At 62.5% G+C, this 24284-nt stretch overlaps 1 protein-coding gene across 2 annotated transcripts in view; it reads right to left on the bottom strand.

Moving 5' to 3' along the window:
• The window catches only part of LOC134343686 (probable flap endonuclease 1 homolog), a 67816-nt gene that overhangs the window by 14730 nt on the left and 28802 nt on the right, over positions 1-24284 (bottom strand). For both annotated transcript variants that reach the window (XM_063042440.1, XM_063042439.1), the window contains exons 6-10: positions 23397-23533; positions 16959-17019; positions 11555-11686; positions 10775-10926; positions 1401-1545 (exon numbers count right to left, since the gene is read on the bottom strand). In XM_063042440.1, coding sequence (XP_062898510.1) covers positions 1401-1545; positions 10775-10926; positions 11555-11686; positions 16959-17019; positions 23397-23533 — 627 coding nt within the window. The remainder of the gene's footprint in view (positions 1-1400; positions 1546-10774; positions 10927-11554; positions 11687-16958; positions 17020-23396; positions 23534-24284) is intronic.

A 24284-nucleotide genomic window follows, 5' to 3' on the forward strand; every position in this document is an offset into this window, starting at 1 on the left:
TTCGACTAGCGATCTGAAGGTTGTGAGTTCGAGCCCCAGCCGAGGCAACGTGTTGTGTCCTTGAGCAAGGCATTTAATCACACATTGCTCTGCGGCGACACTGGTGTCAAGTTGCATGGATCCTAATACCCTTCCCTTGAACAACATCAGTGTCGTGGAGAGGGGAGACTTGCAGCATGGGCAACTACTGGTCTTCCATACAACCTTGCCCAGGCCTGTGCCCTGGAGAGTGAAGACTTTCCAGCCACAGATCCACGGTCTCGCAAGACTAATGGCTGCTGGGTGGGGGTGCTGGATGGGGTACTGGGTGGGGGTGGGGGTACTGGGTGGGATGCTGGGTGGATTGCAGGGTGGGGTGGGATGCTGGTTGGGGTGGGGTAGGGTGCTTTGAAGGGCCAGATGGACCTGTTCTGCTCTAAATAATTAAATGATATTTGTGTGGAGTAGTTGGTAAAGTGATTCGCACCCTGGCCCCCGGAGGATGGCTGTCTCTGTTGGCAGGATTCACCTCTGGTTGAACGATAATTAGACTTGAACTCGATTGTGAAGGTTCCATTCCAGCAACCCCCTCAGTAGCCCGGGTAGGGGCTCCCTGTTCCTTTCACCCTCCCCCATTCTCTACCACCAACCCCCCCCCCCCCCAGGTGTCTGCAGTAACAGTCCCCCCATTCCTTTCTACCCCTGATCTGTCTGTATTAGCCCCTCTGTACTCTACCCCCCACCTGTCTGCAGTAGCCCCCCCTTACTCTACCCCCCACCTGTCTGCAGTAGCCCCTCTGTACTCTACCCCCCCACCTGTCTGCAGTAGCCTCCCCACTGCGTTCTCCCCCACCGTACTCTACACCCCCACCTGTCTGCAGTAGCCCCCCCGCGTACTCTACACCCACCTGTCTGCAGTAGCCCCCCCCGTACTCTACACCCACCTGTCTGCAGTAGCTCCCCCGCGCACTCTACACCCACCTGTCTGCAGTAGCCCCTCTGTACCCTACACCCCCCACCTGTCTGCAGTAGCCCCCCCGTACTCTACCCCCCCACCTGTCTGCAGCAGACCCCCCCCCGTACTCTACCCCCCCACCTGTCTGCAGTGGACCCCCCGTACTCTACACCCACCTGTCTGCAGTAGCTCCCCCGTACTCTACACCCACCTGTCTGCAGTAGCCCCCCCCATACTCTACACCCACCTGTCTGCAGTAGCCCCCCCCGTACTCTACACCCACCTGTCTGCAGTAGCCCCCCCCGTACTCTACACCCACCTGTCTGCAGTAGCTCCCCTGCGCACTCTACACCCACCTGTCTGCAGTGGCCCCCCCGTGCACTCTACACCTACCTGTCTGCAGTAGCCCCCCCGCGTACTCTACACCCACCTGTCTGCAGTAGCCCCCCCAGTACTCTACACCCACCTGTCTGCAGTAGCGGAGTCCCTTCACTTTGCGATAGAACTCGTCAAGCCGGCGCTGTTTCTCGGCTGTGAACATCTGGCTCCGGCGTTCCACGTCCCGGAGAGACTCCCGTAGTCTCCTGATTCGATCCCGAACTCGCTTCTCCCTGGGAATGGCAGCGGCAACGTGAAGGCCGGGTGAGGGGGTGGGACGTGGGGTGATGAAAGGGTGGGGAAGTTCATATCTCTGGTTTGCAGTGAGGGGAACGGTAGAGAGACTGGGTGAGATGGGGAGAATGTAGAGAGATGGTCGGGGAGACAGGGACACAACGAGGTGAGATGGGGGCAGACAGTGGGAAAATGTACAAGATGGGGCAGGGAGACGGGAGGGGTCATAGTCATAGTCATACTTTATTGATCCTGGGGGAAATTGGTTAGATCATGTGAGATCATGCGAGACGGCAGGGGACACGGCAAGGCGGTGGGGAGTCAGGACAGGACGGTTGGTAGACAGGGTGTGACGGCCGGGGGGGGGCAGGGTGAGATGGCTGGGGGGGGCAGGGTGAGACGACTGGGGGACGGGGCGGGACGGTGGGGAGACAGGGCAGGACAGCGGGGAGACAGGGCCGGCGGGGGGACAGGGTGAGATAGCGGGGGGACAGGGTGAGATAGCGGGGGGACAGGGTGAGATAGCGGGGGGACAGGGCAAGAAAACGGGGGAGACAGGGTGGGACGGTGGGGAGACAGGGCGAGGTGGCGGGGAACAGGGCAAGACGGCGGGGGGACAGGGCAAGAAAACGGGGGAGACAGGGCGGGATGGTGGGGAGACAGGGCGAGGTGGCGGGGGAGACAGGGCGAGGCGGCGGGGGGACAGGGCGAGACGGTGGGGAGAGGGCGGGACGGTGGGGAGAGGGCGGGACGGTGGGGAGACAGGGCAAGAAAACGGGGGAGACAGGGTGGGATGGTGGGGAGACAGGGCGAGACGGCGGGGAGACAGGGCAGGACGGCGGGGGGACAGGGCAGGACGGCGGGGGGACAGGGCAGGACGGCGGGGGGACAGGGCGAGGCGGCGGGGGGACAGGGCGAGGCGGCGGGGGGACAGGGCGAGGCGGCGGGGGGACAGGGCAGGACGGCGGGGGGACAGGGCAGGATGGCGGGGGAGACAGGGCAGGACGGCGGGGGGACAGGGCGAGGCGGCGGGGGGCAGGGCAAGAAAACGGGGGAGACAGGGTGAGACGGCGGGGGGACAGGGCGGGACGGTGGGGAGACAGGGCGGGACGATGGGGAGACAGGGCAGGACGGCGGGGAGACAGGGCAGGACGGCGGGGGGACAGGGCAAGAAAACGGGGGAGACAGGGCGGGACGGTGGGGAGACAGGGCGAGACGGTTGGGAGACAGGGCAGGATGGCGGGGAGACAGGGCAGGACGGCGGGGAGACAGGGCGAGGCGGCGGGGAGACAGGGCGAGACGGCGGGGAGACAGGGCGAGACGGCGGGGAGACAGGGCGAGACGGCGGGGAGACAGGGCGAGACGGCGGGGAGACAGGGCAGGACGGCGGGGAGACAGGGCAGGACGGCGGGGAGACAGGGCAGGACGGCGGGGAGACAGGGCGAGGCGGCGGGGAGACAGGGCAGGACGGCGGGGAGACAGGGCGAGGCGGCGGGGAGACAGGGCAGGACGGCGGGGAGACAGGGCGAGGTGGTGGGGAGACAGGGCAGGACGGCGGGGAGACAGGGCAGGACGGCGGGGAGACAGGGCAGGACGGCGGGGAGACAGGGCAGGACGGCGGGGGGACAGGGCAAGAAAACGGGGGAGACAGGGCGGGACGGTGGGGAGACAGGGCGAGACGGTTGGGAGACAGGGCAGGATGGCGGGGAGACAGGGCAGGACGGCGGGGAGACAGGGCGAGGCGGCGGGGAGACAGGGCAGGACGGCGGGGAGACAGGGCGGGACGGCGGGGAGACCGGGCGGGACGGCGGGGAGACAGGGCGGGACGGCGGGGAGACAGGGCGAGACGGCGGGGAGACAGGGCAGGACGGCGGGGAGACAGGGCAGGACGGCGGGGAGACTGGGCAGGACGGCGGGGAGACTGGGCGAGACGGCGGGGAGACTGGGCGAGACGGCGGGGAGACAGGGCAGGACGGCGGGGAGACTGGGCAGGACGGCGGGGAGACTGGGCGAGACGGCGGGGAGACTGGGCGAGACGGCGGGGAGACAGGGCAGGATGGCGGGGAGACAGGGCGAGGCGGCGGGCAGACAGGGCAGGACGGCGGGGAGACAGGGCGGGACGGCGGGGAGACAGGGCGAGACGGCGGGGAGACAGGGCTGGACGGCGGGGAGACAGGGCAGGACGGCGGGGAGACAGGGCAGGACGGCGGGGAGACAGGGCGAGGTGGTGGGGAGACAGGGCAGGACGGCGGGGAGACAGGGCGGGACGGCGGGGAGACAGGGCGAGACGGCGGGGAGACAGGGCAGGACGGCGGGGAGACAGGGCAGGACGGCGGGGAGACAGGGCAGGACGGCGGGGAGACAGGGCGAGGTGGTGGGGAGACAGGGCGGGACGGCGGGGAGACAGGGCGGGACGGCGGGGAGACAGGGCGGGACGGCGGGGAGACAGGGCGAGGCGGCGGGGAGACAGGGCAGGACGGCGGGGAGACAGGGCAGGACGGCGGGGAGACAGGGCAGGACGGCGGGGAGACAGGGCGAGACGGCGGGGAGACAGGGCAGGACGGCGGGGAGACAGGGCAGGACGGCGGGGAGACAGGGCAGGACGGCGGGGAGACAGGGCGAGGCGGCGGGGAGAGACAGGGCAGGACGGCGGGGAGACAGGGCAGGACGGCGGGGAGACAGGGCAGGACGGCGGGGAGACAGGGCAGGACGGCGGGGAGACAGGGCGAGACGGCGGGGAGACAGGGCAAGACGGCGGGGGGACAGGGCAAGAAAACGGGGGAGACAGGGCGGGATGGTGGGGAGACAGGGCGAGGTGGCGGGGGAGACAGGGCGAGGCGGCGGGGGGACAGGGCGAGACGGTGGGGAGAGGGCGGGACGGTGGGGAGAGGGCGGGACGGTGGGGAGACAGGGCAAGAAAACGGGGGAGACAGGGCGGGATGGTGGGGAGACAGGGCAGGACGGCGGGGAGACAGGGCGAGACGGCGGGGGGACAGGGCAGGACGGCGGGGGGACAGGGCAGGACGGCGGGGGGACAGGGCAGGACGGCGGGGGGACAGGGCGAGGCGGCGGGGGGACAGGGCAGGACGGCGGGGGGACAGGGCAGGACGGCGGGGGGACAGGGCGAGGCGGCGGGGGGACAGGGCGAGGACGGCGGGGGGACAGGGCAGGACGGCGGGGGGACAGGGCAGGACGGCGGGGGGACAGGGCAGGATGGCGGGGGAGACAGGGCAGGACGGTGGGGGGACAGGGCGAGGCGGCGGGGGGCAGGGCAAGAAAACGGGGGAGACAATGTGAGACGGCGGGGGGACAGGGCGGGACGGTGGGGAGACAGGGCGGGACGGTGGGGAGACAGGGCAGGACGGCGGGGAGACAGGGCAGGACGGCGGGGGGACAGGGCAAGAAAACGGGGGAGACAGGGCGGGACGGTGGGGAGACAGGGCAGGACGGCGGGGAGACAGGGCAAGAAAACGGGGGAGACAGGGCGGGACGGTGGGGAGACAGGGCGAGACGGTTGGGAGACAGGGCAGGACGGCGGGGAGACAGGGCAGGACGGCGGGGAGACAGGGCAGGACGGCGGGGAGACAGGGCAGGACGGCGGGAAGACAGGGCGAGACAGGGCGAGACGGCGGGGAGACAGGGCGAGACGGCGGGGAGACAGGGCAGGACGGCGGGGAGACAGGGCGGGACGGCGGGGAGACAGGGCGGGACGGCGGGGAGACAGGGCGGGACGGCGGGGAGACAGGGCGGGACGGCGGGGAGACAGGGCGGGACGGCGGGGAGACAGGGCGGGACGGCGGGGAGACAGGGCGTGACGGCGGGGGGACAGGGCCGGACGGCGGGGAGACAGGGCAGGACGGCGGGGAGACAGGGCAGGACGGCGGGGAGACAGGGCGAGACGGCGGGGAGACACGGCGGGACGGCGGGGAGACACGGCGGGACGGCGGGGAGACACGGCGGGACGGCGGGGAGACAGGGCGGGACGGCGGGGAGACAGGGCGTGACGGCGGGGAGACAGGGCGGGACGGCGGGGAGACAGGGTGAGACGGCGGGGAGACAGGGCAGGACGGCGGGGAGACAGGGCGAGACGGCGGGGAGACAGGGCAGGACGGCGGGGAGACAGGGCGAGGCGGCGGGGAGACAGGGCGGGACGGCGGGGAGACAGGGCAGGACGGCGGGGAGACAGGGCAGGACGGCGGGGAGACAGGGCGAGACGGCGGGGAGACAGGGCAGGACGGCGGGGAGACAGGGCGAGGCGGCGGGGAGACAGGGCAGGACGGCGGGGAGACAGGGCGGGACGGCGGGGAGACAGGGCGAGACGGCGGGGAGACAGGGCAGGACGGCGGGGAGACAGGGCAGGACGGCGGGAAGACAGGGCGAGACAGGGCGAGACGGCGGCGAGACAGGGCGAGACGGCGGGGAGACAGGGCAGGACGGCGGGGAGACAGGGCAGGACGGCGGGGAGACAGGGCAGGACGGCGGGGAGACAGGGCGAGGTGGTGGGGAGACAGGGCGAGGTGGTGGGGAGACAGGGCGGGACGGCGGGGAGACAGGGCGAGACGGCGGGGAGACACGGCGGGACGGCGGGGAGACAGGGCGGGACGGCGGGGAGACAGGGCGGGACGGCGGGGAGACAGGGCGGGACGGCGGGGAGACAGGGCGGGACGGCGGGGAGACAGGGCGAGGCGGCGGGGAGACAGGGCAGGACGGCGGGGAGACAGGGCAGGACGGCGGGGAGACAGGGCGAGACGGCGGGGAGACACGGCGGGACGGCGGGGAGACACGGCGGGACGGCGGGGAGACACGGCGGGACGGCGGGGAGACCGGGCGGGACGGCGGGGAGACAGGGCGGGACGGCGGGGAGACAGGGCGTGACGGCGGGGAGACAGGGCGGGACGGCGGGGAGACAGGGTGAGACGGCGGGGAGACAGGGCAGGACGGCGGGGAGACAGGGCGAGACGGCGGGGAGACAGGGCAGGACGGCGGGGAGACAGGGCGAGGCGGCGGGGAGACAGGGCGGGACGGCGGGGAGACAGGGCAGGACGGCGGGGAGACAGGGCAGGACGGCGGGGAGACAGGGCGAGACGGCGGGGAGACAGGGCAGGACGGCGGGGAGACAGGGCGAGGCGGCGGGGAGACAGGGCTGGACGGCGGGGAGACAGGGCGGGACGGCGGGGAGACAGGGCGAGACGGCGGGGAGACAGGGCAGGACGGCGGGGAGACAGGGCAGGACGGCGGGAAGACAGGGCGAGACAGGGCGAGACGGCGGCGAGACAGGGCGAGACGGCGGGGAGACAGGGCAGGACGGCGGGGAGACAGGGCAGGACGGCGGGGAGACAGGGCGGGCCGGCGGGGAGACAGGGCGAGGTGGTGGGGAGACAGGGCGAGGTGGTGGGGAGACAGGGCGGGACGGCGGGGAGACAGGGCGAGACGGCGGGGAGACACGGCGGGACGGCGGGGAGACAGGGCGGGACGGCGGGGAGACAGGGCGGGACGGCGGGGAGACAGGGCGAGGCGGCGGGGAGACAGGGCAGGACGGCGGGGAGACAGGGCAGGACGGCGGGGAGACACGGCGGGACGGCGGGGAGACAGGGCGGGACGGCGGGGAGACAGGGCGGGACGGCGGGGAGACAGGGCGGGACGGCGGGGAGACAGGGCGAGGCGGCGGGGAGACAGGGCAGGACGGCGGGGAGACAGGGCAGGACGGCGGGGAGACAGGGCGAGACGGCGGGGAGACACGGCGGGACGGCGGGGAGACACGGCGGGACGGCGGGGAGACACGGCGGGACGGCGGGGAGACACGGCGGGACGGCGGGGAGACAGGGCGGGACGGCGGGGAGACAGGGCGAGACGGCGGGGAGACAGGGCGGGACGGCGGGGAGACAGGGCGAGACGGCGGGGAGACAGGGCAGGACGGCGGGGAGACAGGGCGAGACGGCGGGGAGACAGGGCGAGACGGCGGGGAGACAGGGCGGGACGGCGGGGAGACAGGGCGAGGCGGCGGGGAGACAGGGCGGGACGGCGGGGAGACAGGGCAGGACGGCGGGGAGACAGGGCAGGACGGCGGGGAGACAGGGCGAGACGGCGGGGAGACAGGGCAGGACGGCGGGGAGACAGGGCGAGGCGGCGGGGAGACAGGGCAGGACGGCGGGGAGACAGGGCGGGACGGCGGGGAGACAGGGCGAGACGGCGGGGAGACAGGGCAGGACGGCGGGGAGACAGGGCAGGACGGCGGGAAGACAGGGCGAGACAGGGCGAGACGGCGGCGAGACAGGGCGAGACGGCGGGGGGACAGGGCAGGACGGCGGGGGGACAGGGCAGGACGGCGGGGAGACAGGGCAGGATGGCGGGGGAGACAGGGCAGGACGGCGGGGGGACAGGGCGAGGCGGCGGGGGGCAGGGCAAGAAAACGGGGGAGACAATGTGAGACGGCGGGGGGACAGGGCGGGACGGTGGGGAGACAGGGCGGGACGGTGGGGAGACAGGGCAGGACGGCGGGGAGACAGGGCAGGACGGCGGGGGGACAGGGCAAGAAAACGGGGGAGACAGGGCGGGACGGTGGGGAGACAGGGCGAGACGGTTGGGAGACAGGGCAGGATGGCGGGGAGACAGGGCAGGACAGCGGGGAGACAGGGCGAGGCGGCGGGGAGACAGGGCGGGACGGCGGGGAGACAGGGCGGGACGGCGGGGAGACAGGGCGAGACGGCGGGGAGACAGGGCAGGACGGCGGGGAGACAGGGCAGGACGGCGGGGAGACAGGGCAGGACGGCGGGGAGACAGGGCGAGGCGGCGGGGAGACAGGGCAGGACGGCGGGGAGACAGGGCGAGGCGGCGGGGAGACAGGGCAGGACGGCGGGGAGACAGGGCGAGACGGCGGGGAGACAGGGCAGGACGGCGGGGAGACAGGGCGAGGCGGCGGGGAGACAGGGCAGGACGGCGGGGAGACAGGGCGGGACGGCGGGGAGACAGGGCAGGACGGCGGGGAGACAGGGCGGGACGGCGGGGAGACAGGGCAGGACGGCGGGGAGACAGGGCGAGGTGGTGGGGAGACAGGGCAGGACGGCGGGGAGACAGGGCGAGACGGCGGGGAGACACGGCGGGACGGCGGGGAGACAGGGCGAGGCGGCGGGGAGACAGGGCGAGACGGCGGGGAGACAGGGCAGGACGGCGGGGAGACAGGGTAGGACGGCGGGGAGACAGGGCAGGACGGCGGGGAGACAGGGCGAGACGGCGGGGAGACAGGGCGAGGCGGCGGGGAGACAGGGCAGGACGGCGGGGAGACAGGGCGAGGTGGTTGGGAGACAGGGCAGGACGGCGGGGAGACAGGGCAAGAAAACGGGGGAGACAGGGCGGGATGGTGGGGAGACAGGGCGAGACGGTTGGGAGACAGGGCAGGACGGCGGGGAGACAGGGCAGGACGACGGGGAGACAGGGCAGGACGGCGGGAAGACAGGGCGAGACAGGGCGAGACGGCGGGGAGACAGGGCGAGACGGCGGGGAGACAGGGCAGGACGGCGGGAAGACAGGGCGAGACAGGGCGAGACGGCGGCGAGACAGGGCGAGACGGCGGGGAGACAGGGCAGGACGGCGGGGAGACAGGGCAGGACGGCGGGGAGACAGGGCGAGGTGGTGGGGAGACAGGGCGAGGTGGTGGGGAGACAGGGCGGGACGGCGGGGAGACAGGGCGAGACGGCGGGGAGACACGGCGGGACGGCGGGGAGACAGGGCGGGACAGCGGGGAGACAGGGCGAGACGGCGGGGAGACAGGGCGGGACGGCGGGGAGACAGGGCAGGACGGCGGGGAGACAGGGTAGGACGGCGGGGAGACAGGGCGAGGCGGCGGGGAGACAGGGCAGGACGGCGGGGAGACAGGGCGAGGCGGCGGGGAGACAGGGCAGGACGGCGGGGAGACAGGGCGAGGTGGTGGGGAGACAGGGCAGGACGGCGGGGAGACAGGGCAAGAAAACGGGGGAGACAGGGCGGGACGGTGGGGAGACAGGGCGAGACGGTTGGGAGACAGGGCAGGACGGCGGGGAGACAGGGCAGGACGGCGGGGAGACAGGGCAGGACGGCGGGAAGACAGGGCGAGACAGGGCGAGACGGCGGCGAGACAGGGCGAGACGGCGGGGAGACAGGGCAGGACGGCGGGGAGACAGGGCAGGACGGCGGGGAGACAGGGCAGGACGGCGGGAAGACAGGGCGAGACAGGGCGAGACGGCGGCGAGACAGGGCGAGACGGCGGGGAGACAGGGCGAGACGGCGGGGAGACAGGGCAGGACGGCGGGGAGACAGGGCAGGACGGCGGGGAGACAGGGCAGGACGGCGGGGAGACAGGGCGAGGTGGTGGGGAGACAGGGCGAGGTGGTGGGGAGACAGGGCGGGACGGCGGGGAGACAGGGCGAGACGGCGGGGAGACACGGCGGGACGGCGGGGAGACAGGGCGGGACAGCGGGGAGACAGGGCGAGACGGCGGGGAGACAGGGCAGGACGGCGGGGAGACAGGGCAGGACGGCGGGGAGACAGGGTAGGACGGCGGGGAGACAGGGCGAGGCGGCGGGGAGACAGGGCAGGACGGCGGGGAGACAGGGCGAGGCGGCGGGGAGACAGGGCAGGACGGCGGGGAGACAGGGCGAGGTGGTGGGGAGACAGGGCAGGACGGCGGGGAGACAGGGCAAGAAAACGGGGGAGACAGGGCGGGACGGTGGGGAGACAGGGCGAGACGGTTGGGAGACAGGGCAGGACGGCGGGGAGACAGGGCAGGACGGCGGGGAGACAGGGCAGGACGGCGGGAAGACAGGGCGAGACAGGGCGAGACGGCGGCGAGACAGGGCGAGACGGCGGGGAGACAGGGCAGGACGGCGGGGAGACAGGGCGAGGTGGTGGGGAGAGAGGGCGAGGTGGTGGGGAGACAGGGCGGGACGGCGGGGAGACAGGGCGAGACGGCGGGGAGACACGGCGAGACGGCGGGGAGACACGGCGGGACGGCGGGGAGACACGGCGGGACGGCGGGGAGACAGGGCAGGACGGCGGGGAGACAGGGCGAGGCGGCGGGGAGACAGGGCGAGGCGGCGGGGAGACAGGGCAGGACGGCGGGGAGACAGGGCGGGACGGCGGGGAGACAGGGCGAGGCGGCGGGGAGACAGGGCAGGACGGCGGGGAGACAGGGCAGGACGGCGGGGAGACAGGGCGAGGTGGAGCCAGACAGCAGGGAAATGGTGAGGCACCTACTTGGCCTTCTTCTCATGCACGAGCAGTTGCACGAGTCCCTCCTCATCAGGCTCACCCCACTCCAGCACCACATCATGAGGGTCCAGCACCTCCGGTCGCAGGAAGAGGCTCCGGGCCTCCTGGTACGGCCAGTCCTCCGGGGCTGGGAATCTCTGCCAGGCCACGACAGGGAGCTGAGGGTCAGCGAGTGGCCACCGACATCCACCCCACCTCCCCACACACACCAGGGTTGAAGGCTGAGGGGAGAATGGGGTGGGGTAGGGGTTAAGGGGAGTGTTAATCAGGGAACCGAGGATGAGGGGGTGAAGAACAGGGGTAAGAGGGGTTGAAGAGGTGGATAGTGTGTGATTTTGAAGGGTGAGTGGTGAGAGTGAGGGTCGGGGTGAGATTCGGGGGCTGAAAGACTGAGGGTGAAGAGTAGGGTGGGGTGGAAGTTAAGGTGAATTTTGGGGGAAGAGGGTGAGAGTCGGGGACTGAAGGGGTGAGGGATGAAGAGTAGGTGTGGTGGAGGTTAAGGCGAGTTTTGGAGGGTGAGGGTAAGATTCAAGAGCTGAAGAGGTGAGGGATGAAGAGTAGGTGCGGTGGAGGTTAAGGTGAGTTTTGGAGGGTGCGGGTGACATTCGGGGGCTGAAGGGGTGAGGGATGAAGGGTTTGTGCTGAGAGTGAGGGTGACATTCAGGGGGGATGAAGGACTGAGTGTGAAGACTAGGGTGGTATGGAGGTTAGGGTGAATTTTAGGGGGTGAGGGTGAGATTTGGTGGGGTCCCTTTCACAACCTACCCTGGCGTCGAGATTCTGCACGATGCCCTCGATGTTCTTGTGGGTCTGGATGAGGGGTAGGGCTCGTTTCACGCCGACACCACGGATCTTCTCACAGTAATCACACCCCATCAGGATGCACAGGTCCACAAACTGGTGAACGGGATCACAGCTCAGGGTCCTGAGATCAACTGTCCTGCACAGATCCACACCCTCCCCAACAGAGGCCACCCACAGAAAGAAACATCCCACCCTCACCTTCTTAGTTGCACCCTCATCCCATCGCTGGGGGCAGGGCATCGTACACTGCTCGGGGGGGGGGGGGGAACAACATACACTGCAGCCAGTGGTGGGGGTGGGGGGAGGATGGCATACACTGCAGCCATCCCCTACACAATGTCCACGACCCTCCATTCCCTACACAATGTCGATATCCCTCCATCCCCTACACAATGTCCACAACCCTCCATCCCCTACACAATGTCCACGACCCTCCATTCCCTACACAATGTCCACGACCCTCCATCCCCTACACGATGTCCACGACCCTCCATTCCCTACACGATGTCCACGACCCTCCATTCCCTACACAATGTCCACGACCCTCCATCCCCTACACGATGTCCACGACCCTCCATCCCCTACACGATGTCCACAACAATCCATTCCCTACAGAATGTCCACAACCCTCCATCCCCTACACAATGTCCACAACAATCCATTCCCTACACAATGTCCATAACCCTTCATCCCCTACACAATGTCCACAACCCTCCATTCCCTACACAATGTCCACAACCCTCCATTCCCTACACAATGTCCATAACCCTCCATTCCCTACACAATGTCCACAACCCTCCATTCCACACAATGTCGATATCCCTCCATCCCCTACACAATGTCCATAACCCTCCATCCCCTACACAATGTCCATAACCCTCCATCCCCTACACAATGTCGATATCCCTCCAACCCCTACACAATGTCCACAACCCTCCATCCCCTACACAATGTCCACAACCCTCCATTCCCTACACAATGTCCACAACCCTCCATTCCACACAATGTCGATATCCCTCCATCCCCTACACAATGTCCATAACCCTCCATCCCCTACACAATGTCCACAACCCTCCATTCCACACAATGTCGATATCCCTCCATCCCCTACACAATGTCCATAACCCTCCATCCCCTACACAATGTCCACAACCCTCCATCCCCTACACAATGTCGATATCCCTCCATCCCCTACACAATGTCCACAACCCTCCATTCCCTACACAATGTCCACAACCCTCCATTCCACACAATGTCGATATCCCTCCATCCCCTACACAATGTCCATAACCCTCCATCCCCTACACAATGTCGATATCCCTCCATCCCCTACACAATGTCCATAACCCTCCATCCCCTACACAATGTCCACAACCCTCCATTCCCTACACAATGTCCACAACCCTCCATTCCACACAATGTCGATATCCCTCCATCCCCTACACAATGTCGATATCCCTCCATCCCCTACACAATGTCCATAACCCTCCATCCCCTACACAATGTCCACAACCCTCCATCCCCTACACAATGTCGATATCCCTCCATCCCCTACACAATGTCCACAACCCTCCATTCCCTACACAATGTCCATAACCCTCCATTCCCTACACAATGTCCATATCCCTCCATTCCTTACACAATGTCCACAACCCTCCATTCCCTACACAATGTCCATAACCCTCCATTCCCTACACAATGTCCATATCCCTCCATTCCACACAATGTCGATATCCCTCCATCCCCTACACAATGTCCATAACCCTCCATCCCCTACACAATGTCCATAACCCTCCATCCCCTACACAATGTCCACAACCCTCCATTCCACACAATGTCGATAGCTCTCCATCCCCTACACAATGTCCATAACTCTCCATCCCCCACACAATGACCATAACCCTCCATCCCCTACACAATGTCCATAACCCTCCATTCCACACAATGTCCATATCCCTCCATTCCCTACACAATGTCCACGACCTTCCATTCCACACAATGTCCATATCCCTCCATTCCCTACACAATGTCCACGACCCTCCATTCCACACAATGTCCATATCCCTCCATTCCCTACACAATGTCCACGACCCTCCATTCCACACAATGTCCATATCCCTCCATCCCCTACACAATGTCCACGACCCTCCATTTCCTGCACAACAATGTGTCTCTCTAGGAGCCTGTTAAACACCTCGAGAGTCTGTGGTTCTCAGTGGGAGTAGCCCCCATCCATCTTGCCATTCTCTCTTCTGCTTCCTCTGATCAGGCAGAAGATACAAAACCCGAGTGGATGAACCACCAGGCCAAAGGACATGGTTATCAGATTATGAAATGGTTTCCTAACTGCAGCATCTATTTCACTGAGCCTCACACCTTCCTGCTTTCTTCACTCCATTTAGTCTGTAAGTGTCATACTTTATTCTGCATTGTTATGGTTCTACCTTAATGCACTGTGTAATGATCTGATCACTGTGACGTTTGCAAGACAAGTTGTTCGCTGTGTGACAGGGTCCTGAATTATCCCTATGAACTGTGCTTTTGAAAAAAGAGAGAGAGAGAGATATTTAACACCAACAACTTGTTTGTAAAAGAGCGAGAGAGACGAAGACTAACTGTTGGACTAGTCACTTTAAGAACTGGTTAACTTTTGGAATTCTGCTGAGTTGGAAAGAGATGGCGCCAAGCAGCTTGAAAGTTGCTATGGTGACTGAAGATAGGTTGTTGAGACTTCTTCAAGGACTTTGGCCTGCTTGCATTTCTTACACAGACAAAGGAAGGAGGAGTTATTTGAATGACAGTTGATGCTCAGCACGGGAAGATAATATAGGAGGTCAGATGTTAGACTGGAGACACGTTCTGGACACTGAATGAGCATTGTTGTGTCCACAGAAAAAGTGGGTTTTGGAGGATCGATCAGGTGCATCGATCCGTCGCTCTTGCAGTGGAAAGAGGAAAAGGGTTTGACTGTTGGGGAGTTGTCCACGCGTCCACCCTCGCCTGGGAGATAGCTCCACCACAGAAAACCGGTCCCCTTTGTTAGAGTCCCATTCGGTGACTTTTAAAGGATTCCGAAGGACAATGAGAAGATCGACGGCGTCAGCTCACCAGAAGACTCAAATCTCTCCCTCTCTCTCTCTCTCTCCATCACTACTCAACTAAATACCAAGAACTGAACTGAACTGAACTTTACTCATCATCATAAGACTGTATCTTTTTACCCCTAGACTTAAAGAAGCTTGGTTTTTCATACATATATATTTCCACCCTTACTGATATACTTACTTATATATATATATATAATCATTGCTAACCTGTTTGATTTATCTACATTTACATTACTGTATTGCATAGTTACTAATAAATATTATTAGTTTATAGCAATACTGGACTCCAAAGTGTTTTCCATCTCTGCTGGTTCTTTATTCCCGTCACGGGGTTTGTGACAACTGTATCTTGGAACACGTGACGGTAATAAACCAACAGCAGTTCTGTTGTACCTGCTGCCACTACCACCCAGACAACACATTCTGGTCACCCACCACCTTCTGTGTAAAAAAGTTTGCCCCTCACATCTCCGTTGACATGTACGCCTTCATGTTAAGTGCATGCTGCCCAGTATTGGAGATGTTGATCCTGAGAAGATTCCAGATGTCTAGCTGTTTCTCTCATAATCTGATGAACCTCCGTCTGATCTCCCTGCAGCCCCTGCCACTCTGGAATGAACAACCCACGTTTGTCCAGCCTCTCATTATAGCACGTGTTCTCTAAACCAAGCAACATCCTGGGAAACCTTTTCTGCACCCTCTCCAAAGCCTTGACATCCTTCCACCATAAGTCCATAAGACATAGGAGCAGAATTAGGCCATTCTGCCCATCGAGTCTGCTCTGCCATTCCATCATTGCCGAATCCGAATCCCATTCAACCCCATACACCTGTCTTCTCGCAATATCGCTCGATGCCCTGACCAATCAGGAAATGATCAACTTCCGCCTTAAATATACGCACGGACTTGGCCCCCAGCGCAGTCTGTGGCAGAACATTCCACAGATTGGCTTAAAAGAAATTCCTCTTATCTCTGTTCTGAAGGTCGCCCCTCAATTTTGAGTCTGGACCCTCTAGATCTGGATATCCCCACCACAAGAAACATCCTCTCCTCATCCACGCTGTCTAGTCCCTTCAACATTCAGTAGGTTTCAATGAGATCCCCATGCGTTCTTCTAAATTCCAGTGAGTAGAGGCCCAAGGCTGCCAAACGCTCCTCATATGTTAACCCCTTCATTCCCAGAATTATCCTCGTGAACCTCCTCTGGACTCTGTCCAATGACAACACATCCATTCTGAGACATTGGGTTCAGAATTGTTGACAATACTCCAAGTGTGGCTTGACTAATGTCTTATAAAGCTTCAGCATTATCTCCTTGTTTTTATATTCTATTCCCCTTGAAATAAATGTCAACATTGCATTTGCCTTCTTTACCACAGACTCAACCTGTGAATTAACCTTCTGGAAGCCTTGCACAAGGACTCCTAAGTGATGTTTGAACCTTTTCCCCATTTAGATAATAGTCCACACTATTGTTCCTTTTACCAAAATGCATTATCATACATTTCCTAACACTGTATTCCATCTGCCACTTTTTTGTCCATTCTTCCAATTTGTCTAAGTCTTGCTGCAATCACATTGCTTCCTCAGCACTACCTACCCCTCCACCTATCTTTGTATCATGTACAAACTTTGACCTTACTCCATAAGACCATAGGTTTGTCACAAAGCCATCGATTCCGCTATTTGTCCAGCCTCTCATTATAGCACATTATATTGTCAATATTTCACATTGACAAACAATGTGAAAAGCAGCGGTCCCATTGCCCCCGAGGAACACCACCAGTCACTGGCAGCCAACCAGAAAAAAACCCTTCTATTCCCACTCACTGCCTCCTGCCTGTCAGTCATTCCTCTATCCACGCCAGTATCTTTCCTGTAACACCACAGGATTTTATCTTGTTAATCAGCCTCATGTGTGGCACCTTATCAAACACTTTCTGTAAATCCAAGTAAATGACATCCACTGCCTCTCCTTTATTCACCCTGCTTGTTACTTCCTTGAAGAACTCTAACATTTTTGTCATGCAAGATTTCCCTTCACAGAAACCATGCTGACTTCGACTTATTTTATCATTTGTGGAAAATGTTATTTATTCAATGACAATCCCCAGGGTGGGGGGTCAGGAACGGCTCCATGACAATCCTCAGGGTGGGGGTCAGGGACGGCTCCATGACAATCCCCAGGGTGGGGGTCAGGGACGGCTCTAAGACAATCCCCAGGTGGGGGTCAGGGACGGCTCCCTCAATACACCCACCTGCTCCTGTGTCAGATTCAGTGCTTTCAGGATGTCTGGCAAAGAAAATTCCTCCACCCTCCTGGGCAAGGGGAGAGGGGAGAGTGAGACCAGACCTGTCAGTACTGCCCCACCACACCCAACCCCTCCCCAAACCCCACACCTCTCCTTCCTCTCCACAAATCCCACACCTCCCCTTCCTCTCCCAAAACCCCACACCTCCCCTTCCTCTCCCCAAACCCCACACCTCCCCTTCCTCTCCCCAAACCCACCTCCCCTTCCTCTCCACAAATCCCACACCTCCCCTTACTCTCCACAAATCCCACACCACCCCTTCCTCTCCCAAAACCCACCTCCCCTTCCTCTCCCAAAACCCACCTCCCCTTCCTCTCCCCAAACCCCACACCTCCCCTTCCTCTCCCGAAACCCCACACCTTCCCTTCCTCTCCCTACCCACACCTCCCCTTCCTCTCCCTACCCACACCTCCCCTTCCTCTCCGCAAATCCCACACCTCCCCTTCTCCCCAAACCCCACACCTCCCCTTCCTCTCCCAAAACCCCACACCTCCCCTTCCTCTCCCAAAACCCACCTCCCCTTCCTCTCCACAAATCCCACACCTCCCCTTACTCTCCACAAATCCCACACCTCCCCTTCCTCTCCCAAAACCCACCTCCCCTTCCTCTCCCCAAACCTCCCCTTCCTCTCCCTAAACCCCACACCTCCCCTTCCTCTCCCTACCCACACCTCCCCTTCCTCTCCCTACCCACACCTCCCCTTCCTCTCCGCAAATCCCACACCTCCCCTTCTCCCCAAACCCCACACCTCCCCTTCCTCTCCCAAAACCCCACACCTCCCCTTCCTCTCCCCAAACCCCACACCTCCCCTTCCTCTCCCTAAACCCCACACCTCCCCTTCCTCTCCCCACCCTACACCACCCCTTCCTCTCCCCAAACCCCACACCTCCCCTTCCTCTCCCCACCCCACACCTCCCCTTCCTCTCCCCACCCCACACCTCCCCTTTTCCCCAAACCCCACACCTCCCCTTCTCCCCAAACCCCACACCTCCCCTTCCTCTCCCTATACCCCACACCTCCCCTTCCTCTCCCCAAACCCCACACCTCCCCTTCTCCGCAAACCCCACACCTCCCCTTCTCCCCAAACCCAACACCTCGCCTTCCTCTCCCTATACCCAACACCTCCCCTTCCTCTCCCCAAACCCCACACCTCCCCATCCTCTCTCCAAATCCCACACCTCCCCTTCCTCTCCCCAAACCCCACACCTCCCCTTCCTCTCCCCAAACCCCACACCTCCCCTTCCTCTCCCCACCCCACACCTCCCCTTCCTCTCCCCAAACCCAACACCTCCCCTTCCTCTCCCCAAACCTCACACCTCCCCTTCATCTCCCCAAACCCCACACCTCCCCTTCCTCTCCCCAAACCCCACACCTCCCCTTCCTCTCCCCACCCCACACCTCCCCTTTCTCTCCCCAAACCCCACACCTCCCCTTCCTCTCCCCAAACCCCACACCTCCCCTTCTCCGCAAACCCCACACCTCCCCTTCTCCCCAAACCCAACACCTCGCCTTCCTCTCCCTATACCCAACACCTCCCCTTCCTCTCCCCAAACCCCACACCTCCCCATCCTCTCTCCAAATCCCACACCTCCCCTTCCTCTCCCCAAACCCCACACCTCCCCTTCCTCTCCCCAAACCCCACACCTCCCCTTCCTCTCCCCACCCCACACCTCCCCTTCCTCTCCCCAAACCCAACACCTCCCCTTCCTCTCCCCAAACCTCACACCTCCCCTTCCTCTCCCCAAACCCCACACCTCCCCTTCCTCTCCCCAAACCCCGCACCTCCCCTTCCTCTCCCCACCCCACACCACCCCTTCCTCTCCCCAAACCCCACACCTCCCCTTCCTCTCCACAAACCCCACACCTCCCCTTCGTCTCCCCAAACCCCACACCTCCCCTTCCTCTCTCCAAATCCCACACCTCCCCTTCCTCTCCCCAAACCCCACACCTCCACTTCCTCTCCCCACCCCACACCTCCCCTTCCTCTCTCCAAACCCCACACCTCCCCTTCCTCTCCCCAAACCCCACACCTCCCCTTCCTCTCCCCAAACCCCACACCTCCCCTTCCTCTCCCCAAATCCCACACCTCCCCTTCCTTTTCCCACCCCACACCTCCCCTTTACCCCAAACCTCACACCTCCCCTTCCTCTCCCCAAACCCCACACCTCCCCTTCGTCTCCCCACCCCACACCTCCCCTTCCTCTCCCCAAACCCCACACCTCCCCTTCGTCTCCCCAAACCCCACACCTCCCCTTCCTCTCTCCAAACCTCACACCTCCCCTTCCTCTCCCCAAACCCCACACCTCCCCTTCCTCTCCCCAAACCCCACACCTCCCCTTCGTCTCCCCAAACCCCACACCTCCCCTTCCTCTCCCCAAACCTCACACCTCCCCTTCCTCTCCCCAAACCCCACACCTCCCCTTCCTCTCCCCACCCAACACCTCCCCTTCCTCTCCCCAAACCCCACACCTCTCCTTCCTCTCCCCAAACCCCACACCTCCCCTTCCTCTCCCCACCCCACACCTCTCCTTCCTCTCCCCAAACCCCACACGTCCCCTTCCTCTCCCCACACCCCACACGTCCCCTTCCTCTCCCCACCCCACATCTCCCCTTTACCCCAAACCCCACACCTCCCCTTCCTCTCCCCAAACCCCACACCTCCACTTCCTCTCCCCACCCCACACCTCCCCTTCCTCTCTCCAAACCCCACACCTCCCCTTCCTCTCCCCACCCCACACCTCCCCTTCCTCTCCCCAAACCCCACACCTCCCCTTCCTCTCCCCAAATCCCACACCTCCCCTTCCTTTTCCCACCCCACATCTCCCCTTTACCCCAAACCTCACACCTCCCCTTCCTCTCCCCAAACCCCACACCTCCCCTTCGTCTCCCCACCCCACACCTCCCCTTCCTCTCCCCAAACCCCACACCTCCACTTCCTCTCCCCAAACCCCACACCTCCACTTCCTCTCCCCACCCCACACCTCCCCTTCCTCTCTCCAAACCCCACACCTCCCCTTCCTCTCCCCACCCCACACCTCCCCTTCCTCTCCCCAAACCCCACACCTCCCCTTCCTCTCCCCAAATCCCACACCTCCCTTTCCTTTTCCCACCCCACACCTCCCCTTTACCCCAAACCTCACACCTCCCCTTCCTCTCCCCAAACCCCACACCTCCCCTTCGTCTCCCCACCCCACACCTCCCCTTCCTCTCCCCAAACCCCACACCTCCCCTTCCTCTCCCCAAACCCCACACCTCCCCTTCGTCTCCCCAAACCCCACACCTCCCCTTCCTCTCTCCAAACCTCACACCTCCCCTTCCTCTCCCCAAACCCCACACCTCCCCTTCCTCTCCCCAAACCTCACACCTCCCCTTCCTCTCCCCAAACCCCACACCTCCCCTTCCTCTCCCCACCCAACACCTCCCCTTCCTCTCCCCAAACCCCACACCTCTCCTTCCTCTCCCCAAACCCCACACCTCCCCTTCCTCTCCCCACCCCACACCTCTCCTTCCTCTCCCCAAACCCCACACGTCCCCTTCCTCTCCCCACACCCCACACGTCCCCTTCCTCTCCCCACCCCACATCTCCCCTTTACCCCAAACCTCACACCTCCCCTTCCTCTCCCCAAACCTCACACCTCCCCTTCCTCTCCCCAAACCCCACACCTCCCCTTCCTCTCCCCACCCAACACCTCCCATTCCTCTCCCCAAACCCCACACCTCCCCTTCCTCTCCCCAAACCCCACACCTCCCCTTCCTCTCCCCACCCCACACCTCCCCTTCCTCTCCACAAACCCCTCACCTCCCAGTTGTTTACAATATATATTGATGACTTGGATGAGGGAATTAAATGCAGCATCTCCAAGTTTGCGGATGACACGAAGCTGGGTGGCAGTGTTAGCAGTGAGGAGGATACTAAGAGGATGCAGGGTGACTTGGATAGGTTGGGTGAGTGGGCAAACTCATGGCAGATGCAATTTAATGTGGATAAATGTGAAGTTATCCACTTTGGTGGCAAAAATAGGAAAACAGATTATTATCTGAATGGTGGCCGATTAGGAAAAGGGGAGGTGCAACGAGACCTGGGTGTCATTATACACTAGTCATTGAAAGTGGGCATGCAGGTACAGCAGGCGGTGAAAAAGGCGAATGGTATGCTGGCATTTATAGCGAGAGGATTCGAGTACAGGAGCAGGGAGGTACTACTGCAGTTGTACAAGGCCTTGGTGAGACCACACCTGGAGTATTGTGTGCAGTTTTGGTCCCCTAATCTGAGGAAAGACATCTTTGCCATAGAGGGAATACAAAGAAGGTTCACCAGATTGATTCCTGGGATGGCAGGTCTTTCATATGAAGAAAGACTGGATGAACTGGGCTTGTACTCGTTGGAATTTAGAAGATTGAGGGGGGATCTGATTGAAACGTATAAGATCCTAAAGGGATTGGACAGGCTGGATGCGGGAAGATTGTTCCCGATGTTGGGGAGGTCCAGAACGAGGGGCCACAGTTTGAGGATAGAGGGGAAGCCTTTTAGGACCGAGATTAGGAAAAACTTCTTCACACAGAGAGTGGTGAATCTGTGAAATTCTCTGCCACAGCAAACTGTTGAGGCCAGTTCATTGGCTATGTTTAAGAGGGAGTTAGATATGGCCCTTGTAGCTACAGGGGTCAGGGGGTATGGAGGGAAGGCTGGGGTGGGGTTCTGAGTTGGATGATCAGCCATGATAATAATAAATGGCGGTGCTGGCTCGAAGGGCCGAATGGCCTACCCCTGCACCTATTTTCTATGTTTCTATGTTTCTCCCCTTCCTCTCCCCACCCCACACCTCCCCTTCTCCCCAAACCCCACACCTCCCCTTCCTCTCCCCAAACCCCACACCTCCCCTTCCTCTCCCCAAACCCCACACCTCCCCTTCCCCTCTCCACCCCACACCTCCCCTTACTCTCCCCAAACCCCACACCTCCCTTTCCTCTCCCCACCCCACACCTCCCCTTCCTCTCCCCAAACCCCACACCTCCCCTTCCTCTCCCCACCCCACACCTCCCCTTCCTCTCCCCAAACCCCACACCTCCCCTTCCTCTCCCCAAACCCCACACCTCCCCTTCCCCTCTCCACCCCACACCTCCCCTTACTCTCCCCAAACCCCACACCTCCCTTTCCTCTCCCCACCCCACACCTCCCCTTCCTCTCCCCAAACCCCACACCTCCCCTTCCTCTCCCCACCCCACACCTCCCCTTCCTCTCCCCAAACCCCACACCTCCCCTTCCTCTCCCCACCCCACACCTCCCCTTCCTCTTCCTTCCCCACCCCTACCCTTCCCCTTTTCCTTGCCTACCCTACTCCCCTTCATCTACCCACACCTCCCCCTTCCTCACATCGTCATATCACACACTCCCGGGGTCAGACACAAAGTGAAACTCCCTCCACACCGTCCCATCACACACTCCCGGGGTCAGACACAAAGTGAAGCTCCCTCCACACCGTCCCATCACACACACTCCCGGGGTCAGACACAAAGTGAAGCTCCCTCCACACCGTCCCATCACACACTCCCGGGGTTGGACACAGAGTGAATCTCCCTCCACACCGTCCCATCACACACTCCCAGGGTCGGACACAGAGTGAAGCTCCCTCCACACCGTCCCATCACACACTCCCGGGGTCGGACACAGAGTGAAACTCCCTCCACACCGTCCCATCACACACTCCCGGGGTCGGACACAGAGTGAAACTCCCTCCACACCGTCCCATCACACACTCCCGGGGTCGGACACAGAGTGAATCTCCCTCCACACCGTCCCATCACACACTCCCGGGGTTGGACACAGAGTGAATCTCCCTCCACACCGTCCCATCACACACTCCCGGGGTCGGACACAGAGTGAAGCTCCCTCCACACCGTCCCATCACACACTCCCGGGGTCGGACACAGAGTGAAACTCCCTCCACACCGTCCCATCAGACACAGAGTGAAACTCCCTCCACACCGTTCCATCTCACACTCCCAGGGTCAGACAGAGTGAAGCTCCCTCCACACCGTCCCATCATACACTCCCGGGGTCAGACACAGAGTGAAACTCCCTCCACACCGTCCCATCACACACTCCCGGGGTCAGACACAGAGTGAAACTCCCTCCACATCGTTCCATCTCACACTCCCAGGGTCAGACAGAGTGAAGCTCCCTCCACACCGTCCCATCTCACACTCCCGGGGTCAGACACAGAGTGAAACTCCCTCCACACCGTCCCATCACACACTCCCGGGGTCAGACACAGAGTGAAACTCCCTCCACACCGTCCCATCACACACTCCCGGGGTCAGAGGTTAGAATGACCACCACCCCCCACGCCACCAGATCCCGAACAATAATTGGTGGAGACTGACGCATCCTTCTTGGCGCTGACATTGCGGACGAGCCGGGTGCAGCCGAAGGGCAGGGCGTCCATGTCCTCCGTGGCCGTGCAGTGAACCTTGCCGGATTTCACCAGCGCCGCGCACGTGGCCTCTGCCTCAGCTGGAGCCTGTCAGGGCAAGGAAAGAGTTAAACTTGATTCCTACTTGCCAGATGCTGGGATAAAGGTTTAAAGATGTTAAATCTTAAAGTTTAACCTTATTTGTCACAAGTCAGAATCAGTTTTAATGTCACTGGCATATGTTCTGAAACGTGTTGTTTTGTGGCAGCAGTACGATCAATGCATAATGATAAATACTAAACAACAAGTATATATATAAAACAATAAATTAAGTAAGCAGTGCACAATGAGGGGTAGATATACTGAGTCAGTGTTCATGGGTTCATTGTCCATTCAGAATTCTGATGGCGGAGGGGAAGAAGCTGCTCCTGAATGGTTGAGTGTGTGCCTTCAGGCTCCTGTACCTCCTCTCTGACGGTAGCAATGAGAAGAGGGTGTATCCTGGCTGATGGGGACCCTTGATGATGGATGCTGCTTTTTGCAGATGTTCTGGATGCTGGGGCCCATGACGAAGCTGACTGAGTTCACAACTTCCTGCAGCTGAAAGGTGTACGTTGGAACATACAGCGGAATTCATCATTTGTGACAGCAACCGTCACAGTCTGAGGACGAGCTGGAGGCAGCCCACAAGTGCTGCCCTGTTTCCGACGCCAACACAGCGAGCCTACAACTTACTCACCCCAACCCGTGCACCTTCGGACTGTGGGAGGAGACCGGAGCACCCAGAAGAAACCCAGGCGGTCACAGGTACAAACTCATACAGACAGAGGCAGGCACGGAGCCTGGGTCAGCGGCTCTG

Source organism: Mobula hypostoma, chromosome 3 (assembly GCF_963921235.1).
Source record: "Mobula hypostoma chromosome 3, sMobHyp1.1, whole genome shotgun sequence".
NCBI lineage: Eukaryota > Metazoa > Chordata > Chondrichthyes > Myliobatiformes > Myliobatidae > Mobula > Mobula hypostoma.